The 27,988-nt window shown below is 36.8% G+C and overlaps 1 protein-coding gene across 1 annotated transcript in view; it reads left to right on the forward strand.

The window, feature by feature from the left end:
- Dmxl1 (Dmx like 1) overlaps positions 1–27,988 on the forward strand; it is a 142,597-nt gene that overhangs the window by 45,195 nt on the left and 69,414 nt on the right. The window contains exons 12-17 of the mRNA XM_055622471.1: positions 1,298–1,387; positions 1,466–1,568; positions 12,782–12,901; positions 13,344–13,565; positions 21,855–23,537; positions 24,773–24,880. Of these exons, the coding sequence (XP_055478446.1) occupies positions 1,298–1,387; positions 1,466–1,568; positions 12,782–12,901; positions 13,344–13,565; positions 21,855–23,537; positions 24,773–24,880 (2,326 nt within the window). The remainder of the gene's footprint in view (positions 1–1,297; positions 1,388–1,465; positions 1,569–12,781; positions 12,902–13,343; positions 13,566–21,854; positions 23,538–24,772; positions 24,881–27,988) is intronic.

A 27,988-nucleotide genomic window follows, 5' to 3' on the forward strand; every position in this document is an offset into this window, starting at 1 on the left:
GTGAAGTTTTCCTAGGAGAGAGTGATCACTAGGATCAAATGCTATTGAAAAGTCAAGTATGTGAAGATTGAGAAATTTGAGCACTGAATTTCATAGTATATGAGGACCTAAGTTACCAAATAGGTCAGCATATTTGGGCTAAGGAGATGGCTCAGTGGGCAAAGCCCGACCACATGAATTTGGATTACCAGAAACCACATACAAGCTGAGCACTGCAGTGCATATATTTGTAAGAAACTTTCTAGCTAGCTAGTTTGGCATACTCTCAAATAAGATAGAGGAGAAGGGCTTAACACCCAAGGTTGCCATCCACCTCCATTGACATACTGTGGCACATGAGTGTTGGATCTTGCTTGTGGTCTCTCTGTCTCTTTGTCTGTCTTCCCCCCTTGCCTCTCCACTCCTGCCTTTTACATACATACATGCATATGTACACATGCTCACAATTACAACAATGAAAAGAATTGGAGTGGTAGGGAAGGGAACTGGAGAGGTATATCAGCAGTCAAGAACACTTGCTGCTCTTGTAGGAACTCTAGTTCAGTTCCTGCATCACAGTCACTTGGTAGTTCAGCTCCAGGGTATTCAACGCCTCTGGCCTATGTAGGTACCTGTATTTACATGCACGTACCCATACATGCATACATCCACATAATTTTTTAAAATTAAATAAAGGTTAACCTATACAACAAAATGTTAATTTACATCATTAGTTTTGTCGTCACCTCAAAATTAATGTTTTTAACTACTTTGGTTTTGTTGTTAGACCATTTGCTTACCTTAAATAAGGCCCGAAGGTCTATCTCCAGTCCCACTAGTACAAAATATTTACCTTGGAATTCAAATAGAATGTTTATTAAGGTAGAGAAACTATCCTTATATTGGCTAACAAGGAGACACTTAGGCAGGGGATATAGCTCAGTGAAATAGCATATGTTTATCATGCATAAGGCCTTGGGTCTTATGGACCCAACAAAAAAAATAAATAAATATGGTACTCTGAAAGGTTAGTGTTTTAAAGGCATTGCTTAGAGTATATTCAGAAAGTTGAAGGCAGTCTTTCACTTTGGTTCATATAAAATATTTTTCCCTAAGATACCAAGCATTGGCTTTGCCCCTCTACCTACTGAGCTGTATTCTATTCATTTCTTTGTAGTTTTTATTAAGGTAAAATCCTATATTTATAGGTGAAAGAAACTATATTTAGACCTAGTTGAATTTGTTATTCATCTTAATTATGTTTGAAATTTCATTTGTTTTTAGTTTCTTTACTAAAGGAGATTTTTTTTTTTAACAGAAATATGTTGGTGAAGTGTTTAACATCGTCAGTCAGCAATCAACAGCTAGACCAGGATGTATTATTGCATTAGATCCCATTACCAAGCTTGTAAGTATTACCTTTCTGCTAATTAGTATTAGGTAAATGACATACATGTCAACTTATATTGGTATTTATTTACTTTAGCATGGCAGAAAAACCCAGTTGCTTCATGTTTTTCAAGAAGATTTCATTGTGAATAACCTTGAGAAGAAAAGTCTGGGAAAAGACAACATTTTATTGGATTCAGGTAAGGAAGAATTTTGATGTCATAGGAAATATTATGTAGCTTATATTAAAAATTAATTAATACATCTCAAATTATATTTCAGGTTGATATTTTTTACCATAAATATTCCTATTTCTTCCATGTATGAATGTACTTATTTATTTATGTGGTCTAATTAAGTAGCCTAAGATGGCCTTAAGTCCTCTGTTCAAGGTATCCTCTTGCCTCAGCCTCCTCAATAGCTTGAATACAGATGTATAGTCTTTTTCCCTGCTTATCTTTTTGCTCTTAACCAGGAAGTAGAAAAAAAAAAACAACACAAAGCAAAGCAAACTGACTGTTTTACAGTTGTATGTTACTTTCCTTTTAGTGTCTCCCTGCCGCTCATCTCCTTCCAAGACTTTTTTAACTGGGCTGGTGATTAAGCAAGTTAGGCTAGTGTTGTACGATTGAGTCCTGCCTCCAGCTCAGTTACATGTTACTTTAAGTGCACAATAGATGGAGTCTGTTATTACCATGTGAGTCAATGAGTGCTCCTTACATGGATGTATTGATTTGAATATTGTGGACACCTGACTCTGCAGAATCTCATAATTTAAATAAATAATTAAAATGGTGATGTCATTAATTTAAACAGTGTCTTAATATATATAATACATTTATAATAAAAGTTCACTTTTAATTAAGTTCTACCTCCCAACCTTATTGTTAACTTGCATGAAAGAAAACTAAGAAAAGAGAGCTAAAATATCTTAGTTATCAGTCTTAATTACGGAGTCAAACCAAATTGGGTAATGTCTTCCTGAAGACTTAAATCCAGTAATCAGTTACACTATGTCAGTCAAGTCACTTATTAAGTCTTAGATAACATTAACTACATTATTTATTTGTTCTGAATTTTTTTCTTACAAGTATGTTGTATCTTTTTTCTGTGTTAACTACTTCTGTTTTGAGAAGTATTCCTTAGAATTTAAAGTGGCAGTTTCTTACATTTTAGTTAACTTTTCATCATTTTCCCTGAGCTTTCATAAACTGTGAAAATATACTTTTTTCATGTGCTTTTGTAATTCTGAACATCCTGGCCATGTGCTTTAAAAAGGGGGAATAAAGGGATGGGGAGATGGCTGAGACAGTAAAATGCTTGTCACATAATAATGAAGGCTCTAAGGTTGATCTTTAGAATGTATGTTTAAAAAGCTGGCTATAGCAGTACATTTGTAATGACAACATTGTAGAGACACACACAGATGGAAGTGAGAGATCGTGTCAAAATACAAAGTAGAGAGTAATTGTGGAAGAATTCCTCTGGCCTCAACACACTTGCACATACTTGAACACCCCACCATACACACACACACACCCAAAAATGATAATCTTGCTAATTTTTTGGAGCCAGGAAATTTTATTAAAGATTGAGAGAGAAAAAAAGAAAGGAAGGAAGGGAGGGAGGGAGAGAGGAAAAGGAAGGAAGGAAGGAAAGAAGGAAGGGAGGAAGAAAGAAAGAAAGAAAGAAAGAAAGAAAGAGAGAGAGAAAGAAAGCTGTAAATCTTGTTATCTGCTAGAAGGAGGTTGAAGAAAAAGAAGAGAAAAACACACCTTTGAAAGGTAGTATCTGAGAAAGCAAGCAAGGTCAACAGTGGAGGACAAGTACCACATGGCAAGGTGGGAAACAACTTCAGAAAAGTGAGAAAAAAGAGTACAGGGTGTTGAGGAAAGCATGCCCAGGCTTGACCAGTATTTGAAGAAAAACCTTGTGAGGTGGAGAATGCCTTTCATCTAGCTCTCAGGAAACTGAGGTAGCTATGAGTTTGAGGTCCACCTGGTCTAGAGTGAGCCCATGTCATCAAAACTATGTACTGAGACCCTGTCTAAAAAAAGATGAAAGAATAGTCAAAAGGAATATTCTGGCAGACTGCGTGGCAGAGGAGCCACAGTGCTGCATGGTAGGTGGCCTGCAAGTGGCTTTTTGTTTTGTTTTGTTTTTTGAGCTAGGATTTCTCTGTAGCCTTGGGTGTCCTGGACTCTAAACCAGGTTGGCCTGGAAGCCACAGAGATCCACCTGTCTCTGCCTCCCCAAGTGCTGGGATTACAGGCGTGTACCACCATGCCCTGCAAGTGGCTATTTTTAATAAGTATATCAAAATGAAACTTTTAAAGGAAAGTTACTCTGTTTTATGGTAAATTTTGCTATGCTATTTAACATTTCTAGAGTATTTTTTAATTTTTTTAAGATCCTTTTATTTTTATTTTTTCCTTAAAAACAAATACATGTTTTAGTATTTCTTAAAATATGCAAGGAATTCTTACTGATTATGCTTTAAAATGTTACTTTTTATTGTTTCCTAGAAAATAGCTGTGGAATTGTATTTTTATCATTTGCTCTATCAAGAAAAATACAGAGACTATATTATCAGATTTTTTTTAACTGTAATGAGAAATAGAATGATTTGGTCTTGTCTACCTTTTTTCTTTAATTCTTAGAGTTTAAGTGAGTAGCACACTTAAAATTCATTTTTTAACTTACCCTTTGATTTAGTCCCCTAACACAGAAAGACTTAAGATTCTTAGAGTTACCTTTTATTCTTAACTTAATATTTTTTATTCTTTGAGAATTTTTTACAATGTATTTTGATCATTTTTTCCCCACACCATTTTCCTTAACTCTTTCCAGATCTACCTTTTCTTCTTGCTGAATGTAATTGTGTTGTTCATAAACTGAAAGATAGGGAACCCACCAGGGACCACACCCTTCAAAAATACTGATTCTCCCTTACCTAGAAGCAATCATCTTTTAGTACCCCGTTTAATAAAGGTGGGTGCTTCTAAGACTGTTCTCAAAAAAAACAAACAAACAAACAAACAAACAAAAAAAAACCTGTTCTCTTTCATTCTGGGATGTTGTCTGACATAATCTTATACAGAGCTTACACAGGCAGCCGTAGCTGCTGTAAGTTCAGGAATGTAGAGGTCCCGTCATGGCCAGAAGACACTGTTTTGCCCATTTCTTCCCAGCTATTGGTTCTTACAGGGTTTCTACCTTCTGTTTCTCAGTGGTCCCTAACCCTGTGGGGGTGGCATTATAGATATTCCGTCTGTGTGTCAGTAGTCTACTGACACTCTACTGAGCATTCTCTGCATTTTGACCAGTTGTAAATTTCTACACTAACCATTGTCCACTGCGCAAAGGAACTTCTCTGATGAGGATTGAGATCTCTATTAATCTTATGTTCTATCTTTATCATTGCACCTCTTGTAGACAGAGTAAATTTTGGGTCAAAGTTTTTGTGGGTGGGTTGGTTTTCCCCTGCCTTCATTAGGAGTCCTGTCTGGTTAAGAGAGTGTCCTCTTCAGTCTCCATGACCCCTGCTAGTAGGAGTCTCTGCTAGAGTCCCCTCCATATCATCCCAGGAGACTACCCCATCATAGGTTTCCAGCTTAGCACAGACGCGCCCCCACCCAAGGTTTCTCTTCTCTCCGTAGGCCTTCTGTCTTTCCCCCACTGCTGGTCTGATCACCACTCTCATTTCTCTCTGTGCTCTCTCTTCTTCCTGTTCCTTTCTTCAACCACTTTCACTATCTTTTCTGTTTCCCCTTCTGAGTGAGATTTAAGCATCCTCCCTTGGGTCCTCGTTTTTTTATTTGGAGACTTTAACTCTCACCAATGTGCAGATCATGGAGACAGAAACTAAATAGAGAAATAATGAAACTAACAGATGTCATGAATCAAATGGATCTAATAGATATATACAGAACTTTTCACCCAAACACAAAAGAATATACCTTCTTAGCATTCCATGGAACCTTTTCCAGAATCGCTCTTATAGTCAGTCACTAAGCAAGGTTCAATAGGTACAAGAAAATTGAAGTAATCGTTCTACTCTATCAGTTAAGCATGGATTAAAGCTGGAATTCCCCAATCTAAAATGACATGGAAAGACGGCAACTTTCATCTTGGCTTAATTTTGATAGGTTATCTGCACCTAGAAAGTCATCGTTTCTTTTAGATATTCCAATTATGGAGAATGTAAAAATTTAAAGTATGCTTTCAGGATTCTCTGAATTTTTTCAAGGTCTGTTGTAATGTATCTTCTTTCATCTCTTTTTTTAAAATTTAATTTTATTTATATATTTATTACAGTTTATTTACTTTGTGTCCCCACTGCAGCCCCCTCCCTTATCTCCTCCCAGTCCCACCCTCCTTCTTCTTCCCTATGCCATTTCCCTATCCTTCCCCCCATAGGGGAGGTCCTTCTCCCCTTCTCTCTGACTAGGTTATCAGGTCTCATCAAGGCTGGCTCCATCATCTTCCTTTGTGGTCTGGCAAGGCACCGCTCAGGGGGAGGTGATCAAAGAGCCAGCCACTGAGTTTATGTCAGAGACCTCCCCTGTATCCCTTACTGGAGAACCCACTTGGAAACTGAGCAGTCAATGTGCTTCCTTTGAATAGGGGGTCTAGTCTGTTCATACCTCTTTCATTTGGTTAATTTGGCTAAGGGGTTGCCAATTTTATTTATCTTCTCAAAAAAACCCACTTTTTGTTTCATTGATTCACCTTAAAAATTTTTTTTTTATTATATTACTGTCTGCACTGACACTGTAATTTCTCTTGTTTTACTAGTTTGGGTATTTGTCTTATTTTTCCCAGCACCTTAAGGTTCATCATTAAGTTGTTTGATTTCTTTGTTTTTTTTTTTTTTTTTTTTAATGTAGTAGGCCTTTAGCACTATAAATGTTCATCTTAGAACTGATTTCATCTTACCCCTTAGATTTTACTATGTTATGTTCTTATTTTCATTTATTCTTAGAAGTTTTTATTTTCTTCTTGATTCTTTTTCATCATTCAATAGTCTGCTGTGAATTTATGTGTTTTCTCTTGAGATTTCTTGCTTGAGCTCATGTGGTCAGACAAAATACAGGATTATGATTGAATTTATCCTACATTTGTTGAGACTTACTTTGTGTCCTAAAGTTTGTTCTATTTTAGAGGAGTTTCAGTGTGGTGCTGAGAAGAATATGTAGGTGTTTGAGTATTAGGACAGGTTTATGATTGTGGAATTTCAGACTTTTAAACAAATCAGTCAAAGCCCTTCCCAATTTTCTGGTTGAGATTGAAAAGTCACCAGTTACTCTGATGGGCCTACCTTTGCATATCATCTGACCTTCCTTTTTCATAGGTACATACATACTTTCTTTGTTCTATACATTTAGTGTTAAGTTATAGTGTGACTCTGTGCTCTGTCCAAAGTTTGGCTGTGAGTCTCTGCATCTGCTTCAGGCCCCTGCTGGGTGGAGTCTGTCAGAGGACATCTGTGGTAGTCTCCTGCCCCGTTCCCTGTCTTCATCCACTTTTATCTATTCTATTTCCCCTTTTAAGTGATATTCTGACACTCTCCCTTGGGCCCTCCTTGTTACTTAGCTTCTTTGGGTCTGTGTATTGTATTATGGTTATCCTGTACTATAGGTCTAATATCCACTTATAAATGAGTACACACTGTGTGCGTTTTTCTCAGTCTGGATCACCTCAAGATCAGGATGATCTTTTCTAGTTCCATTCATTTGCCTGCAGATTTCATGATTTCCTTGTTTTTAATTGCTGAGTACTATTCCATTGTGTAAATGTACCACAATTTCTGTATCCATTCTTTGATTGAGGCACATCTAGGTTTCCATATTCTGGCTATTATGTATAAAGCTTTTATGAACATAATTGAACAAATGTCCTTGTTCAGATATATGCTCAGAAGCATTATAGCGGGGTTTTGAGGTAGCACTATTCCCAGTTTTCTGAGAAAATACCAGATTGATTTCCAAAGTGGTTGTACAAGTTTACATTCCCACCACCAGTGGAGGAGGGTTCCCCTTTCTCCACATCCTCCCCAATCACTTGATGTTTTGATCATAGCTGTTCTGATGGGTGTGAGATGGAATTTTAGTGTTTTGATTTGCATTTCCCGGATGACTAAGGATGTTGAGCTTTTAAGTGTTTCTCTGCCATTCGGTTTTCCTCTCTTGAGAATTCTCTGTTTAGCTCTGTACCCCTATTTTAAATTTGATTATTTGGTTTGTTGGTGTTTAATTTCTTGAGATCTTTATATATTCTGGATATTATCCCTTTGTCAGATATAGGGTTGGACAGGAGACAACAAAGCAAAAAAAAAGCAGGGCCAGGGGGCCACTGCTGAGACTGATACATCAACCAAAGACCATAGAGACCATAAGAGTCCACAGAGAGTACCTAGACCTTCTCCTCAGATAGAGCACATAGACAGCTCAGTCTTTATGTGGGTTTCCCTAGTATGAGGAGTAAAGACAGTCTCCGACATGAACTCTGTTGCTTGATCTTTGATCGCTTCTCCCTGGTGGATCGACCTTGCCAACCCACAGAGGAAGAGAATTGAGGTAGTCCTGATGGAATGTGATAGGCTAGGGTCAGACATAGGGGAAGAGGACTTCCTTTATCAGTGGACTAGGGAAGAGGGATGGGGGGGAAGAGGGTGGGAGGATGGGACCGGGAGAAAATGAAGGAGGGGCCTACAACTGGGCTTCAAAGCAAATAAATTATAAGTAATAATAATGAAAAAAGGTCCTAACCAATGGAAAAATTATAGTATGACATACGGTTTTCTTTTCTGCTCATTTCTGTTTTTTGTGTTTTTCTTGAGTCTGGATGGTCTTTCTTCCCTAGATTTGGGAAATTTTGAATAGTTGTTTTAAGAAATTTTTATGGTTTAGCATTTAATTCTCTTGTATTCTAGTATTTTATCATGTTATGGAATCCCAGTGTTTTTGCATGTTGTGGTCGTACATTTAAAGTAATTGTCATTGTCTTTGTTTGAAGGATCCAGTTCCTCTATTTTTCTCTTTTTATTCTGATAGTCTGTCTTCATATGATCCATTTTGTTGGTGAGGATTCCACTGAACTACTTATTTGACCAATTATGGTTTTCATTTCCATCATCATTTTGACTTGGTTTCTCTTCAATTTTTATTTTTTTTATTAAATTCTATCTTATGTCTTACATTAACTTCTTTATTTTTATGAAGCTGTTTGTGTTTTTTTTTAATTATTCAAGTCCTTGAGTTGTTTTACCATATTCATAAACATTCTTTTAAATTTTGCATCTGGAATTTCATCTAAGTTATTTTAATCAGGGGTCATTAATATGGGATTTACAATTTTTGGAGGAGACAAGTTCCCTTGGTTCTTCACGTTACTTGTATTTTGCTCTGAGATCTCCCCTTCTAGGATTAGATTGTGATTAATATTTGCTGTTTTTTTTTTGTTCTCTTAATTTTTTTCGTTGTTTGTTTTATCCAGTGAATCGAGTTTGCAGTATTTAAGAGAGACTAAGTTGTAATACAACTGTGGTGATGTTTTTCATTGCTAAACCAGGTTTTCTAGACACTGGGGTCTAGCTTCACTTTGCTGCTGCGGATTGAGTACTCTCTGCAGTAAGAGCCAATGGTTAACCAACTCCATTAATAGAGTAGCATGTTTCTATAAAAGAACCCTTTATAAAATACCAGTTAGGGATGTAAGGTGCTGTGTATATTAACAGTATGAGTAGAATGGAAATGGAAAGCGGTAAGAACAGAGAAACACTAAAAGAAATGTTCAGTGTCCTTAGTCATTAGGGAGAAACAAATCAAAACGACCCTGAGATTTCACCTTACACCCATCAGAATGGCTAAGATCAAGAACTCAAGTGGCAACACATGCTGGAAAGGATATGGAGAAAGGGGAACCCTCATCCATTGGTGGTGGGAATGTAAACTTGTACAACCACTTTGGAAATCCATTTGGCACTTTCTCAGACAATTAGGAATAGCGCTTCCTCAAGATCCACTATACCACTCCTAGGCATATATCCAAAAGAGGCTCAAGTATACAACAAGGACATTTGCTCAACCATGTTCATAGCAGCTCTATTCCTAATAACCAGAATCTGGAAACAACCTAGATGTCCCTCAGTGGAGGAATAAATACAGAAATTGTGGTACATTTACACAATGGAATAGTACTCAACAATTAAAAACAAGGAAATCATGAAATTTGCAGGCAATGGCGGGAACTAGAAAAGATCATCTTGAGTGAGGTAACCCAGAAACAGAAAGACACACGAGGTATATACTCACTCATAAGTGGTTATTAACCATATACTATAGGATAAACATACTAAAGTCTATACTCCTAACAAAAGCTAAACAACAAGGAAGACCATAGGGAAGATGCCCAATCATCATTCAGAAGGGCAAATGCGATAGACATCAGAAGCAGGAGAAGACAGGGAACAGGACAGGAGCCTACCACAGAGAGCCTCTGAAAGACTGCTGATCAAGGTATCGAAGCAGACGCTGAGACTCGTAGGCAAACTTTGGGCATAATGCATGGAATTTTATAAAAGAAGGAGGAGATAGAAAGACCCAGGGAGCAGGGGAGACAGAGCTCCATGAGAAGACCAACAGAGCCAAAAATATCTGGGACCAGGGCCCCTGCAGAGACGGATACTCCAACCAAGGACCATGCATGGAGATTTCCTAGACCCCCTGCTCAGATGTAGCCCATAGACAGCTTAGTCTTCACGTGGGTTCCCTAGTAACGGGAGTAGGGGCTGTTTCTGACGTAAACTCAGTGGCAGACTCTCTGATCACCTCCTCCTTGGGGATACAGCCTTGCCAGGCCATAGAGGAAGACTATGCAACCACTTCTGATAAGACCTGATAGCTTAGAGTCACATAGAAGGGGAGCAGGACCTCACGTGTCAGTGGACTAGGGGAGGAGCATAGGGAAAGAAGAGGGAAGGAGGGTGGGATTGGTAGGAGATGTAGGAGGGGGCCACAGCTGGGATATAGATTGAATAAGTTGTAATAAATGACAATTTTTTTTAAAAAATGGGGAAAAAGGAAATCCAGTGACACTAGTAATAGGTATTGTTGTTAATGGGAAATAGAGGAGAAGGACATAGGTAGCAGTATGAAGAACTGGCTTTCATGTTTTAAGAAATGTGGCAGTTTAATTAGGTAAACTTCTTGGTTTGGGAGATCTAACAGTAGGAGCAATAAATGTTAAAAAGAGAAAGGAAGAAAAATAAATAATACAGGAGAGTAAAATAGTAATAAGCATGTACAAAGCCCAGTTGTACTCCTTTTTCTTTTCTTTTGAGACCGGTTCTGTTTACATAGTCCAGGCTATCCTGGAACTTGTTATGTAGCCCTGGCTGGGCTCAAACTTAGAGAGATCTGCCTGCTTCTGCCTCCTGAGTGCTGGGTTTAAAGGTGTTGCACCACCCCTGGCTCCCTAGTGAATTTGTAAAGATAGGAAATAGTTTTAAGGAAGGTATAGAGATATAAGAAAGTGTTTTGTTTCCCTGGCTTTGTGTAGGCTGTACTCTTGGTACAGGCCCTTGTACTCAGGGGCTGTTCTCTCATGGACTCCCCACTCACCTTGCATGTGTGTGGAGTTTTCTGTTCAGTTAGCCATGGCTAGCCTATGCAGTCTCCACTGTTTTGCCATCGTTGCCTTCTCACAGGGTTGGAGCTGCTGGTAAGCTTGTGTTTAGCTCTGATAGCTTTGTCTTTTCCAGTTGGGACACTGGTGATGACCCTGGCAGCAGCTTCTTGGAACCTCTTGTTTTTGTTTATTTCCTGTTGCAGTACTAAGTTCGCCTGTAATAAAATGTTGCTTTGATGGCAGCAGCTGATTGATTTCAGTCTCAGCAGCAAGTTAAGTCTGATGATAGAGGAAGTTCAAGGGTCTAATGCTTGAAGAGGTTTTTTGGCCCGTGTTCCTTTTTCAAGTCAGTTCAGAGACAGGAGAAGTAGCTGATGGAGTAATAAGACATTCCTGTTCATTTTGTGTCTGATATAGTAATCAGGCTCTGGTACTGATAAGGCTGCTTCTTTATCATCTTACCTAGAAGTCCTGTGGTTACCTTTCCTTTAGTTTTCATTTAAAACTTTTCTTATACAAATTTAAAATACTAAAGCTTTGTTGTAACCTCATAATAGTTGCTTTCAGCTTTTTTAAATGTTCTTTTCTATTATTTTATATCATTGCGTGTGTTTGTATATGTGAAAGAAAATGATTGACTGATTGAGATTGAAGACTGAACTATACCTGCAGCTTGTTTTATTTTGAGACAGGCTGTTCTCGAAATGCGTATCTATCTAGCTGCCCGAGGAGCTAAAGCTACAGATATTAGCGCCATTTCTGACTATAATGTTGATGTTTATTTAGGTTATTTTGTATATATGAAAAACAAGTCGAAAATAAAGAAAGCTGACATTAAAATTTTTATAAAATAGGTAATAATGATCTACTGGTTTTATGATAATTCCAGAACTATGCATTTAGTTACCAATTTCGGCAACTTTGAGGCTATTTGTAGTATGAACCACGACATTTTCTCCTTTTTTTTTTGTTGTTATTGTGCTTGTTTCTTGACTGTGCATGTGTATGTGTTCTTGTGAAAATGCAGGTGTGTGCATATGCAACAGAGCATGCATGTCAAGGTCAAACGAACTTCCGTTATTCAGTTCTTTGCCTTCCCTCTTTTGGACAGGGTCTCACTTGTTTTTTCAGCTCCTACACTATATACTTTAGGCTAACTGGAATGTGAACTTCCAGGCAGTTCTCCTATCTCTGCCTCCTATCTCAATAAAACAGTACTGAGATTATAGACGTATATAGCATATCTTGTCATCAGGTTTGTATGGCAAGCAGAAGTTCTAAGCCTGCTAGGACCTTACAACCAGTGAGGTCAGTAGTCTCTCTCTCTCTCTCTCTCTCTCTCTCTCTCTCTCTCTCCCTGTCCCTCCCTCCTACCCTCCTTTCCTCCCTCCATCCTTCCCTTCCTCCCTCCTCCCCTCTCCCTCCCCCTCTGCCTCCCTCTGCATCTCTCTTTCTCTCCTCCTCTCCCTCTGTGTGTGTTTGTGTGTCTGTGTTGTGACCTCACTGTGAACAATTCCACTATAATAGGAATTTTAAGGTTAAAATGTTCAAAATCAGCATTTAAAATTTTAACATTAAAAATGAAATTTATACATAGTATATATAATTAAAATTTCAAGTTAATGCAGATTTATGTGCTAATGCCCATTAAATACATTCTATATTGCTGCTTTGTATTTTTAAAGTTTTTTTCTCTACAAGAATAAAAAGCCATTTTATCTTCGTCTATTTAGTATACTTTCTTATCCATCTGTCTTAATGAAAACATCCCTGATGTCAACAGGCCCTTCGCCTAACAGATTTTCTGAGAAGTTCTATCTGGTTGTGATAGAGCGCACTGACAGCAGCCGTTCACAGCTGCGCATGTGGGGTTTACATCTAAGGGCGATCCCTGTCTCACTGGGTAAGTCTGCTTGTACTTTTGTAGATTCAGGTAGAATAATTAATAAAATTCCTATGTTTAACTGAAAAGTCATTTTGTGAACCATATGTATTCTTATAAATAATGTTAATCTTAATGTTATATATTAATTATGCAAAATAATGGGTTGATTATTACCTTTTCATGTATATATATAGTTACTTGGTCATTTTCCTCCTCTTCTTATCTCTTTTTGAACCTGTATATCCCTTTCCATTGTTTATAGAGTGAGTTCTTGTAACCATTCTTACATACTAGTGATAATTGTAGTTTATTTAGAATACCAGTACTTTGTCACTGTTAGTCATTAATGTATCTGTAATTTTAGTGTTTGTATTTTAGCAATTTATTTTAAAGTAGCAATTACAATATTTATTAATAAAGGGTTTCCTCTGTTCTTGTTTTTTTTTTTTTTTTTTAATAGATGAAAGAATAGACAAAAAAATATCAGAAGCCAGTTGGCTGCCAGAAGATCATTATTCCTGTTCTCCAGAGAAGATCCTATCTCCATTTTCACAGAAGTTCCAGGCTTGCAGAGAAAATCTCCAGAGTACCAGCAAATTGTCTCTTTTTTCTGAAATGGTCTACAGCAAAGAGTTGGATTTGCCAGAAGGAGTTGAGATAATAAGTGTTAAGCCCTCAGCAGGTTTGTAAAACTAACCAAAAGAGACAGATCCAACTTTGTAAGTCATGAATGCTTTACCAGTGTTTTTAAAAGTAAATACTATAATTCACTCTGAAATACACACAAAGCAGAAATGGAAACAATTATATTGAGAACCTGAAATTGAAGACTTACTATGTTTTTAGGTTAGGTGATAGTTGTTAGCCAACTCTATTATAAATATTGGTTTGTTTAAAAAAATGCTTCTATTTTGGAATAGATAAATTATCTACTTTGACTGAAAAAGCAAACTAAGAAAGGTTTATTTTTGTTTACAGTTCCAAGGTCTGGACTATAATGGCAGGAGCTTGCACTAGCTGGTCACCTTGTTTCTGCAGTCAGGAAACAGAGAGCCATATATGGTTGCTGGTTTAATCTTTGTCTTTGTTACTTTTCTATTGCCATGATAACACACCATTGACCAAGGCAGCTTATCAAAGAAAGCATTTAATTAGGCTTACAATTTTAGAGAATGAAGAGTTCATCTTGGCAGGGTGGCAGGGCAATAGGGCAACAAGCAGCATCCTGGGAAACACTTCCTCCAACACAGTCACTTCTAGTCCTTCCCTAACAGGACTACCAACTGGGAATCAAGTGTACAAACATTTGAACTATTTTCATTCAGACCACCACGCTCTTTTAGTCAGTCCAAGAATCAGTTCATTGAATTGTTTGATCACGTATAGAAGGGGTCCTCCCCGCTGCACTAACTCAACAAATATATATATTTGTACTCTCACTCATTTTTCTCTGTTTAGAATAGTATTTTCTCATATACGGAGAATAATTTTCACCATACAAAATGCTACTTTATTGTCACCTAAATAGAAATGTAGAAGACTCAATGATTTCCGAGTGGTTTGTCTAAATGGCCAAAGAAAAATAAATTCTATTTATAAGAATTCAACATTTTCAAACACTAAACAATGTGAAAACACAGAATGTCTGGTATCCAATCAGAAACTAGTAGACAAAGTGGCTATACATCACACTCCCTCAAGGATTTGCCTAGACCTTTGTTTTCATGTTGACTCTAAATATCTCCAAGTTGACCAAAACAACTTCTCACAATAGACAAACTGAAAGTTAATAAAATATAGGTAGTAACAAGTTTTACCTTTTTTGCTGTTTTAGTATTCATAGTAGTTTTCTGGAGCCATGTGTTAAGATAGACAGTGCAAAGTACCTGTATCAGGGATTATCACCCTTATTCCGATACAGTATTTTTGAGAATACAGTCTCCAGACCGGGAGCAACAGCATACTATCAATTTTTTAGAAATAAAGTTACTGATTCATGCACAGTGGCGTAGTGCCCAGTGTTCTTATCTAAGAAGCCTTTCAGGTATTTCACATACAGGTATCAATAATACAAGGCAAAATACAAAGCCTATTTACTTGTGGAGTTTTTAAAAAACAGATGTATGCCAAAGTGGTCTTAGAGTCCCCAACTCAAACAGTCATCCTATTCAGCCTTCGAAATGTAGGGACTGTAGTCATTACAAACTCTACTCTTAAACTCCTCTTTTTTAAATCATGAGATTATTGGAAAATGTGATTGTCATCACAGATTTTAGGTTAGAGGCCAGCAAGACTGGTGTAACAAGTACTCCGTTGATTATTGTGCTTTTAGGTATAATCAGTGTACTACAGTTCTAAGATAGTGTTTTTCAGCCTTCCTAATGCCACACTCCTTTAATACAGTTCTGCAAGTTGTGGTGACCCCCAACCACAAAATTATTTTCACTGATACTTCATAACTCTAATTCTACTACTGTTGTGAATTGTAATTCAAATATCTGTGTTTTATGATGGCCTTAGGTTACTTCTATGAAAGGGTCATTCGACTCCCAAAGGGATCATGACCCACAGATTGAGAACCATTGTTCTAAGACTACCACTATAGCATCCATGGTTTAAATCATTTGTTCTTTCATTTTCACTCACACTCAAAGGATGTCTTTGTTTTTTGTTTGTTTGTTTGTTTGCTATTTCTCATTTCATTTGACTGATTTGCTTAAAATACAAGCATTTTTCTGTTTCCCATACTGTTATCAGGTAGTTAATCTTTTGTGAAAGATGAAGATTTTTACTAGTTGAGTTGGTACCAGTAATCTAATTTTTACATTCTGTATCCATATATGAAAGTTAAAACTAGAAAAAGAATAACTTTAGTTTTGACATAATTTTGTTATTAGCCAGAACAATAAGTCTTCATTGTTGACCTCCAATTAAAATAGCAAACTAGAGAAAATTTTATAAAGATTGTTTATTATGTGTACAGTGTTATGTCTGCATGTATGCCTGCACACCAGAAAAGGGCACCAGGTCTCATTGCTGAGAATTGAACTCAGGACCTTTGGAAAGAGCCGCCAGTGCTCTTAACCTCTAACCCATCTCTCCAACCCCAAAATAGAGAAATAAGGCTGGAGATAAGGCTCAGTGCTTAAGAGTGACTATGTGTTCTTCCAGAAGTCCTGAGTTCAATTCTCAGCAACCACATGGCGGCTCACAACCATCTATACTGGGATCTACTGTCCTCTTCTGGCGTACACGTGTACATGGAGATGGAGCACTCATACACTAAATAAATAAATAAATAACTAAATAAATAAATAAATAAATAAATAAATAAATAAATAAATAAATAATAGAAAAATTATAGATACTTATTAGGACAACTTTTTGACCCAGTTTAGGAGTCACGTGGAAAACAGATTTGTTGTATTTCATAAAAATACTATGCAGTCAAATGTGGTTTATTCCTGTAATCTCCACAGCTGGAAGGCAAAAGCAGAATTGTTCCAAGTTTAGTGCTAGGATTATATAAGACCATATTAAAACTATATATATAGTTTTATTTTATTTAATTTTATTTAATTATTTAATATATTAAAACTATATATAGTTTTAATATATTAAATAATATATAGTTTTATATATTAAAACTATATATATAGTTTTAATATATATATAATATATATAATATATAAATATATATTTAATATATATATTAAAACTATATATATAGTTTTAATATATACCTTTAAAGGTATATAAGGAGCATATGGTGAAAACTTTTCTAGTGTGAGATTTATTTATTTATTCATTCATTCATTAATTTATTTAATTTATGTAGTCAATTCTGTTGGAAGGGATTAAGAATATTTTTATTCATCTTAAAGAAATTGACAGTGATCCTAATGTAATGTTATATTTGGTTGAGCTTTAAAATTACATTATAGTTAAGATGATATGTACAATGTGGCAGAGGCTTAAGTGGTTCTGTGGGTAAAGTTATTTGCTGTTAGGTCTGACAGTCTGAGCTAATCTGCTATTAATCCCAGAACCCACATCCAGCCTCTTTCCTCAGTCACTTAGTATCTTTAAAAATGTATTTTTAATTTTTAATTATGTATATATCTGTGTGCATGTGAATTTAGGTCCCTATTAAGGCCATCCTAATTCTCTAAAGCTTGAGATTCAGATGGTTTTTAACTCCTTGATGTGGGTGCTGAGAATCAAACGTGGGTCCTTTGGAAGACTAGCATAAGCTCTTAACTGCTGAACTCTCTCTCCAGCTTTCCATCTTTACTTTTTGAGGCAGGGTTTCTCACTGAATCTGAAGCTCATCAGTTTAGCTGGGCTGGCCAGCCAGAGTTTTGGGGATCTACCTCTTTTGCCCACTTCGACCCTACAAGGTGAAGGAGCTGCTGTTATTCCCAGCTTTTTTTCTTTCTAGTACAATTTTATTCTTGATAATTTCATGCATGTACAATGAAATATGATTATATATAACCCCTATTTCCCTCCTCTAACTCTGTATCCACTCAGACATGCCCTTCTCCAGTTTCATGTCCTTTTTTTTTTTTTTAACCCACTTCTGTTAGTGCGACTTATATGTGCATACATATGGGCATTGGGATCTTATCAAGGGCCACATCCTTAAAAAAATAGTTCTGTGTCCTTCAGAAACTTAACCAACCTCTAGCTTCTCAGTAAGGAGTGGTCCCTGGATACCATTTATCCACCTATGCTAGAATTTCGGCTGGCTTGATTTTGTACAAGTAACCATAGCTGCTTGAATTCATGAGTATGTCATATCCAGAGATAGCATTTCACAAAACTTCCCTTCCTCCAAATGACCCTTAGATTCTTTCTGCCTTCTCTTCAATGATGTTCCATGAGCTGGGAAGAGGGACGTTGATTAAGTATCTCATTTAGAGCTGAGCATTCAGTTTCTTATTTATGGCACCAATTGTGCATCTTTCTGTTGACTGCCATCCACTGCAAAACGGCATCTCTGACCAAGGTTCAGAGCAGCCTACATTATAGGTATGTACATAAAGATTTAGATGGCAATTTGATAACAAAGATATTTAATAAAATAACAAAAGACACTACCCCATGGTCTTTTGACTAGGATTATTATATCAGGCATGAAATTTTTACTTTTTTTAAATATTAGAAATGAAAGGGTTTTTTTTTTAAATTAATTACACTTTATTCATTTTGTATAAGCCCCTCCTCCTCCCCTCCCGGTCCCACCCTCCTTCCCCCTTCTTCACGCATGCCCCTCCCCAAGTCCACTGATAGTGGAGGTCCTCCTCTCCTTCCTTCTGATCTTAGTCTACCAGATCACATCAGGAATGGCTGCGTTGTCATCTTCTGTGGCCTGGTAAGGCTGCTCCCCCTTCAGGGGGAGGTGATCAAAGAACAGGCCAATCAGATTATGTCAGAGGCAGTCCCTCTTCCCATTACTATGTAACCCACTTGGACATTAAACTGCCATGGACTACATCTGCGCAGGGGTTCTAGGTTATCTCCATTCCTGCTACTTGGTTGGAGTATGTGTCTCTGGGAAGACCCCTGTGCTCAAATTTTCTGGTTCTGTTGCTCTCCTTGTGGGGTTCCCGTCCCCTCCAGCTCTTCCTATTTCCCACTTCTTAAATAAGATTCCATGCACTCTGCCCAACAGTTGGTTATAAGTCTCAGTGTCTGCTTTGATAGTCTGAAGGGCAGAGCCTTTCAGAGGCCCTCTGTGGCAGGTTCCTAGGTTGTTTCCTCCTTCTTCTGATGTCCATCCTCTTTGCCTTTCGGGATAGGGATTGAGCATTTTAGTCAGGGTCCTCTCTCTTGATTAGTTTCTTTAGATGTACAGATTTTAGAATACCCTAGAACTCATTGGTGCAGGAGACAACTTCCTGAACAGAACACTAACAGCACAGGCTCTAAGAGCAACAATCAATAAATGGGACCTCATGAAACTGAAAAGCTTCTGTAAAGCAAAGGATGCCGTCATCAAAACAAAACAACTGCCTACAGATTGGGAAAGAATCTTCACCAACCCTTTATCTGACAGAGGGCTAATATCCAGTATATATAAAGAACTAAAGACACTGAAAAGCAGCAAACCAAGTAATCCAATTAAAAAGTGGGGAATAGAGCTAAGCAGAGAATTCTCAGTAGACGAATATCGAATGGCAGAGAAACACTTAAATGCTCAACGTCATTAGCCATTAGGGAAATGCAAATCAAAATGACCCTGAGATTTCACCTTACACCCATCAAAACGGCCAAGATGAAAAACTCAAGTGACAACACATGCTGGAAATTTTCATTTTTTAATCAGGCTTCAGATCCAATCAGTAAGCAGGTAGCTACCCTCCAACAGTAATGTCACTATTACATAAAAAGGCATGTCTTCCATAATAGGTTAGTATTTCAACATGCATGGTTCAGAGCTGGGTAAGACCATTAATGTCTTTTCTCACCCATTATCCTGAATAGCATTCTCACACTGTGCAAGCTCATCACCATGGAGGAAGTTTTCTGGTCAGTTTAGATTGATTTTTCTATATCCTAAAGCTAATATATACAGTCTTCAGCAACAGACTGACAATAGTTAGTTGTAAGTAATAAAGTGACACACTATGTTCTGTAAACCTCTAGGGCCTCTCTGGCCAGTAACTCATAGGGAGGTTTACCATACCTTGCCCTGTCATTTTTATTTAATAGTCCTTAAATTCTGGGAGTGACATTGTCCATATATGTAGGATAATTCTATTTGAACTCTTTTAAGTTGTTCTTTTTACAATTGACTTACTAACTAATGTGTTTCATGCCCAGCTTTTTACATGGGTTCTAGATAGCCAACCTCAGATCCTTGTACTTGTGCATTGGGCACTGAATCACTTGAGCAATCTCTCCCCAACACAGTTACTTAGATCTTAAATTTGGTGGTCCATAGCCATAACCATTTGTCTGCTTTTGGATGTATTTGATTTTACAAAATGGAAAGTGGAGTAGTAATGACAGAGATCCAGCATCTGCCAAAGCCTGAGGTATAGTTATCAGTATTCCCTTCAATTTGGCAACCTGCTTTGGGAAACAAATACTATATATAACTATACTTCAATAGGGTAAGTCTTTGGGGGTATAAATATAAATATTTAGAAGACAGTTTAATGCTGTGTCAGTTTATCTAAGTAATAACATCAATTTTCTTCACTTGGGACTACAATCACCATCACCATGGGTTTTTTTTTTTATATGATTTTCAGTACTATTAAGAGAAGTTCCTAGTTCTGGTGATTAGTGGTCAATCTAGACCCCTGGCTGCACAAAGTCCTGATAGTAAATGGTACATAGGAGCTAAGACCTAAGTAAGATATTTATTCTCTCTCCTCTAGAGCTCAAGGAAAATTGCAGAAGAAGGGGTAGTAAGAATATAAAAACAGCAGATAGGAAGAAAAGCTGTGAAATGTCAGATTTCTGGACAAGACAAATTCATGGCAACAGCAAGAACTTGCACTTATATATAAGTGCACGTATCATCAATCAAGCACAGATAGAAGAGGGACTCAGGGATCCTAGCCTCTCACTTCTGAACTGTTTGCTACTGATAGATACAGATAGATGGATGGTCTTTCTAGCTCCCCCTTCTTTCATAATATTCCCTGCACTCTGCCCAAAGCTTGGCTATGAGTGTCAGCCTCTGCTTTGATACCCTGCTGGGTAGTCTTTCAGAGGCCCTCTGTGGTAGGCTTCTGTCCTGTTCCTTGTTTTCTCTCTCTTCCAATGTCTATCCCATTTGCCTTTCTGAATGAGGATTGATCATCTTACCCTGTGTCGTCCTCCTTGCTTAGCTTCTTTAGGTGTACAGATTTTAGTATGATTATCCTATCTTATAGATCTAATATCCACTTATAAGTGAGTACATACCATGTGTGTCTTTCTGCTTCTGGGATGCCTCACTCAGGATGATCTTTTCTAGTTCCCACCATTTGCAAATTTCTTGATTTCCTTGTTTTTAATTGCTGAGTAGTATTCCCTTGTGTAAATGTACCACAATTTCTGTATCCACTCCTCCATTGAGAGACATCTGGGTTGTTTCCAGATTCTGGCTGTTGACATTCAACAAGCGCCAGTGGGTAGTTCCAATCCATTAGTGACACAGATGGCCTTGCTCAAGCTAGATGGGTCACAAAATAAAATTGAAAGTTTTAAATCTAGGAAAGAGGGTCAGTGAGTGGTAGTAATGGGGGATAAGAGAAGGTGAATGAAAGGGAGAATCAGAATATATTATAGTACATGCATGAAACTGTCAATTAATAAAATTAATAAAAAACCTGTAAAGTGACTATTCAATACTTAGATAAGCATGGGCAGTCTCATATTTGTATTGAAAAATAAGAAAATGAACCTAGACAGTCTTGACAGATTTTTAAAAATATGTTGTTAGTTTTTAAAGGAGATACATAGTTATAAATGTAGCAAATGATGGGTTTATAATCAGAATACTAATTAGGTTGTAATAATTCTTTGCAGTTCAGTTGTTCAGCTTAGTTATAACTTATCCCATAAAGTGCAAGATTTGAAATAGATTTTATATCTCTCCTGGGTTTAGGTTTTGGTGACTCTTCTAGTATCCCTTCTAGTTGTGTGTGTGTGTGTGTGTGTGTGTGTGTGTGTGTGTGTGTGTTTGTGTTGCATAGACACATATGTGGAACTTGGGACAATGATAGTTTTCTTCCATCATGTGGATTCTGAGAATTAAACTCAGGCTGTCAGGCTTGGCTCATGTTTACTCACCAACTCATGTTGCCAGCCCTGTAGTCTATAGCTTATTGGTTTCAATAAAAGAATGATCATTAGCCTTTAACAGACTTTCATGTTCTTAACAGTGGTTTTCAGAAAAACAGTTCAAGCTGTTAATACTTAGCAAATATATGTAATGACCAAAATTTTTAATGGCTCATTTTCTTTCTAGGACACCTGAGTTCATCTTCCATATATCCTGTATGTAGTGCCCCTTACTTATTGGCAACTTCATGCTCCGATGATAAAGTAAGATTTTGGCGATGCAGAGTAACAAATGGAGAATCGGCTACATCAAAGAATGGAAAACTAGATCTTGTGTATATTTGGGAAGAATGGCCATTACTCATTGAAGATGGACTTCAGAGCAACAGTAGTGTAACTGTACCTGGTAGGCCTGTAGAAGTGAGCTGTGCACAGACAAATCGTTTAGCAGTAGCTTATAAGCAGCCCACATCTAATAGTAGATCTCAGGAATTTGTGATGCACGTAAGTATTTTTGAATGTGAGTCTACAGGAGGTTCATGTTGGGTCCTTGAACAGACGATTCATTTAGATGACTTAAGTACAGTGTTGGATTCTGGCATTAGTATCGATAGCAATTTAGTGGCCTATAATAAACAAGAGACATATTTAGTCAGTAGAGAAAGTATTACATCAAACACAAAACATCTGGTTCACTTAGATTGGATGTCTAGAGAAGATGGTTCTCATATCCTAACTGTAGGAATTGGCTCAAAAATTTTTATGTATGGACCCATGGCTGGCAAGGTACAAGAACAGACTGGTAAAGAGAATCCGGCATTTCCTCTCTGGGAGAGTACTAAAATTGTACCTCTTTCTAAATTTGTACTATTAAGAAGTGTAGATTTGGTTTCTTCTGTAGAAGGTGCCCCACCTTTTCCTGTTTCTTTATCATGGGTACGGGATGGCATCCTTGTGGTAGGAATGGATTGTGAAATGCACGTATATTCCCAATGGCAGCCATCTTATAAGCAAGAACCTGTTACAACAGATTCATACAATGGAAGTACTCCATCTATACTAAGTTTAATAAAACAAAGTAACTCATCAAGTTCTGGTCTACATCCTCCAAAGAAAACTCTCACTCGATCCATGACCAGTCTTGCACAGAAAATCTGTGGAAAGAAAACGACATTCGACCCTTCAGTGGATATGGAAGATTCTGGTCTTTTTGAAGCAGCTCATGTACTTTCTCCAACTTTACCTCAGTACCATCCCTTGCAGCTTTTGGAACTCATGGATCTTGGCAAAGTCCGGAGAGCCAAAGCCATTTTGTCACATCTTGTTAAATGCATTGCTGGGGAAGTTGTGGCTCTGAATGAAACTGAATCCAATCATGATCGCCGCCTTAGGTCTCTTACCATCAGTGCTAGCGGAAGCACCACCAGAGATCCCCAGGCATTCAACAAAACTGAAAACAGAGATTACACAGAAATAGACTCTGTCCCTCCACTTCCATTATATGCTTTACTTGCAGCAGATGATGATAGCTATTATTCATCTTTGGAAAAGTCTAGTAATGAAAGTTCCTTAAATAAATCAAAACAGTTATCCAAAGAAACTTATGATGAACTTTTTCAGACTTCAGTTCTAACGTCTGATAATCACACATTCGAGACAAATGAAGAACATACACAGCCCAGAGTTATTGACCTTTCACAGTACAGTCCAACTTACTTTGGTCCTGAGCATGCTCAAGTTCTTTCTGGCCATTTACTTCATTCTAGTTTACCAGGGCTCACCCGGATGGAACAGATGTCTCTGATGGCCTTAGCAGACACAATTGCAACCACAAGCACCGATATAGGGGAAAGCAGAGACAGAAGTCAAGGTAAAAATATCCTCTGTACAAGATGGGGAAGATAATTTTATAAAAAAAAAAATCTTACATAATTCTTAGTAAAAATGATATGAGGTTCTTTAATAAAAGTTAGTGCAAGTAATTTATCTTTCACAGCAGTTTTAACTCTGATATGTACTGTTTGGTTTGTAAATTACAGTACTATGAGGAAGTACACAGACTCATACCAGTCATCATTAATGATTGTCCGCTCAGTATAAAATGTCCAACTGAATTCTGTGACTTTAGAAATGTTCAGATTTTTAAATAGCTAAAAGTAAGTATTTCTGACTTTTTCTTCTGTGAGAATAATCCACAGTAAAAAATTACAGTGTGATTCAGGATTTTTTAAAAATTAATGTTATTGTCTACTCTTACCTAGAATAACATAAACACAGCAAAATTAGATCTTTTCATCACTCAGAGCATTTTTTAAATAAGCAAATTTAAATAGAAAATTTCCGTTATATCTCAAAGTTTGAAATTAACAAATTCATTATTTTAAGCCAGATATATTGATTAGTAAGATTTACTTGGCCAGAAAATAAGGATTAAATTTGACACAAAAATCTTAAATTATAAAAAAAAGTTAGTTTACATTTTTTGAAGTATTACTAGGAAATACTAATTTTATGTGAATATGTTATAGATGTTTAATATGAGTGTGTTACTGTTGTTTTAATCATATAAAGTAAAAATCAAGACTGATTTACCATACTGGTAATATAAAACTATTTTCTTTAATGTTACAGCTGATTGCTGGGATGCAGATATGATTTGAATTCACATAGTAAACATCACTATAACATAGTACATAAAACATTAAAACTCCTTAAAAATAAAGGATTCAGATAAAGGAAGCCTTTTTTATTATAAAGAATGTTAATAGAAATTGGGCGTGGTGATGAATACCTGTAATATCAGCACTCAGGGAGGCAGAGGCAGATGGATCTCTGTGAATTCAAGGCCAGCCTGGTCTATAAAGTGAGTCCAGGACAGCCAAGGCTACACAAAGAAACCCTGTTTCAATTAAAACAACAACAACAAAAAGTTATTAGACTTTAAATCAACTCATTCTCATCTATGTGGTATTATGACATATGCTGATTTTTAGTATTTCATGCTTATTAAATGGTTTTATAAGCATATAATGCTTTTGCTTACAAATGCTTTGAGATTTTTTTTTAAAGCATAAGTAAAAATGAACACTTTCTTTCTGGTCATAGGTGGAGAAACTCTAGATGAATGTGGATTAAAGTTTCTTTTGGCTGTTCGACTCCATACCTTTCTTACAACTTCCCTTCCAGCGTATCGAGCTCAACTCCTTCACCAAGGTGATGTTGATAATCTATTACAAGAAAATACCAGTTAAAAAAAGGGAGAGAGGATTGGTAGGATAAAAGGAGAGAAGTAAAGGATAAGCTTTGTCTATCTACCAAACTGGTAAGATTAGAATGTATTCCCATCATAGCTAACGTGAGAATATTACAGATACTATATTCTTATGTATATATGATTACAAGTAACAAATCTCAGTGATGTTAATTTAAACCCAAGCATATATGGTCTCAGTACTCAGGAATTTGAAGAGTTAGTACAAGGTTCCAGTATTACTTGTTGTATGGTTCTAAGCAGTGTGACTTGGGCCTTGCAGGTAAGCATTTACTCAGTGATGTGTCTCTCACTTTCCATCAAGTTAATGCCTAGCTAGTCGACACAGTCACTCAAATACTTATTTTTATAGTGAAAACATTTGAAAATTACTCTTAATGAGTATAAAATGTGTGGTTGTCTGTTTTACACTATAGTAAGCATGCTATACATTAGATCTCATAAACCTTCCTTCTTGATTAGTGTTTCCCCACTGCCCCACCCCCAGGTTTTGGTAACCATCATATCCTTTGGTTATATAAGTTGCGTTGTTACAGATTCTACATATAAGTAGAATATAAAGTATTTGTCTTTCTCTGCCTTTGATTTAGCATAATGTTCTCCAGGTTCATTCATGTAGCTGCAAGTAACAGAATTTGTTTTTAAAATACTAGGATTTCATTCCACTGAGAATATATACATTTTCCTTATTTACTCATTAATAGACATGAGTAACCTTTTAAACAGAGCTATTGTGAATAATGTTGCAGTGAACATTGGATGCATTTATCTTTTCAACATATTAATTTCAAATCCTTTTAGTCTGTATCCAGAATACTGAATTACATGGCAGTTGTATTTTTAGTTTTATGAGGCAATACTATATAGATTTCCATAATGCCTATGACAGCCTTTATTCTCACCAGTATCAAATAGTGTTTCCTTTTTCTACAAATATTTGGGAAGAATAATTTTATTTTTATATAGTGGTTGTTCGTCTAGATAATAGTGATTATTCTTATAATTTTAATTTATACTTTACTGGAGGTTTTAGTGTATTAAATATTTTCTGCATACTTGTAATTCTTATGATTATGAAAGTACTTATTTTCTTTTGCTACTTTTTTCCTTTTAATTGAAAATAGATTTTTTCCTTACATAATATATCCTGATTACCATTTTCCCGTCCTACTACTCCCAGATCCTCCCCAATTCCCTCCCATCTGGATCCACTCCCAGTCTGTTTTTTATTAGAAAGCAGGATTATAAGGAATAATACAATACAATATAAAAGATAAGGCAAAAATTAACACATTGAAATAGGACAAAACAAACAGAAGGAAAAGTCTAAGCAGAGGCACAAGAACCAAATACCACACTGGAAGCCGTAATAAATAACCAAAGGACCTGTGGATAAAAAAATAAAATAAAATAAAAGTTTTTTAAAGGCCTTAATATGAAATTATGAGACAGTGCCTACTGTGGTAGGGTTGCTATGCTCTTATGGAGATCATTTTCTTTGCTGTTACAGTTTTTATGGTGGATTTTATCTATACATCTGGGTTTGGGATAATTGAAATTCTAGGTGTTGATTTTATCTTGTTTTTGGTGGATGCGTGTTTTTTTCCAAGGTTTCTGCTGCTCTCTCTGGTTCTTGGTTATGGCCCTGTGTTACCTGGTAGGGAATTCTGGGATTCTACTAGGTGTGGGCACTGGAGGTTCCAGGTAAAATACTTTTCTAGGTATTAGAAGCTGGCATTTAGAAATGTGGATGGGTTGGGAAAGGAATTCAGATCTATAAAAAATATTGAAATGTTCTTCAGAAGGAAAATAAAATAGGTAATAAACTTGGATTTACATAGAGTGTAATGCCAGGTTCACAGGACCTTCAGAGACCACGAGGAGATGACTCGATGCAAGAGCAAGAGAGCTTTATTATGAGAGCAGTCAAACTCGGGACCTAAGTCTCACTGACACAGCAGTAGAGAAGTGGGACCTCGAGCCCTGAGTGAGCTCGAGGAAAGACTGCAAGCAGGGCAGTTCCATAATAACAAGCAGGGAGGCACATGTTTCCATGACAGCTAACAGGGGGGTTCATGCCTTGACATAAAAGTTAGAGGGGTGAGGTGACCTCCTCTAGGCACATAATCACAATTGCCTAAGGCATGTAATCACAATTGCTATTCTTCTAGACTATATCTGAAACATTGGGGAGAATTTTCCCAGCCAATTCCCAACCAGTTCTCATTGATTATTGCCAGGGAGATTGTCTCTATTTGCTGTGAAATATTTATTCTGTGATATTTCCTGGAGGCTGTTGCTAGGAGAGTTAACTTTGTTTTCTGCCAAGTGTACATTCTGTGATATTTCCTCATACCTGAGTTCAGCTTCCAGTAAAGATGGCTCCTTATTCCAAAATGGAGTTATACCCAGGCTAACTTAAACTCTTCAAGAGAAGAACAATCATTAAAAAAATAAGTTAAAATAAAATTAAATTGCACTTTGCCCAGTGCTTGGCTATGATTATCAGCCTCTGCTTTGATATCCTGCAGGGTAGAGTCTTTCAAAGGCCCTCCATGGTAGGCTCCTGTCTTTGTTCCGTGTTTTCTCCCTCTTCCGATGTCCATACCCTTTGCCTTTCTTAGTAGTGATCATCCTACCCAGGGTCCTCCTTCTTGGTTAGCTTCCTTAGGTGTGCAGATTTTAATGATTGTCCTATATTATATGTCTAATATCCACTTATAAGTGAGTATATACCATGTGTGTCTTTCTGCTTCTGGGATACCTCACTCAGGATAATCTTTTTTAGATCCTACCATTTGCCTAAAAATTTCATAATTTCCTGTTTTTAACTGCTGAGTAGTATTCCATTGTGTAAATGTACCACAATTTCTGTATCCATTACTTCGTTGAGGGACATCTGAGTTGTTACTAGGTTCTGGCTATTATGAATAAAGCTGCTATGAACATGTTTGAACAAATGTCCTTGTGTGTACTTGAGCATATTTTGGATATGTGCCTAGGAGTGGTGTAGCTGAATTTTGAGGAATCAGCTATTCCTAATTGAGAAA

Source organism: Psammomys obesus, unplaced genomic scaffold (genome assembly GCF_907164565.1).
Source record: "Psammomys obesus unplaced genomic scaffold, mPsaObe1.curated_primary_1811, whole genome shotgun sequence".
Taxonomy (NCBI): domain Eukaryota; kingdom Metazoa; phylum Chordata; class Mammalia; order Rodentia; family Muridae; genus Psammomys; species Psammomys obesus.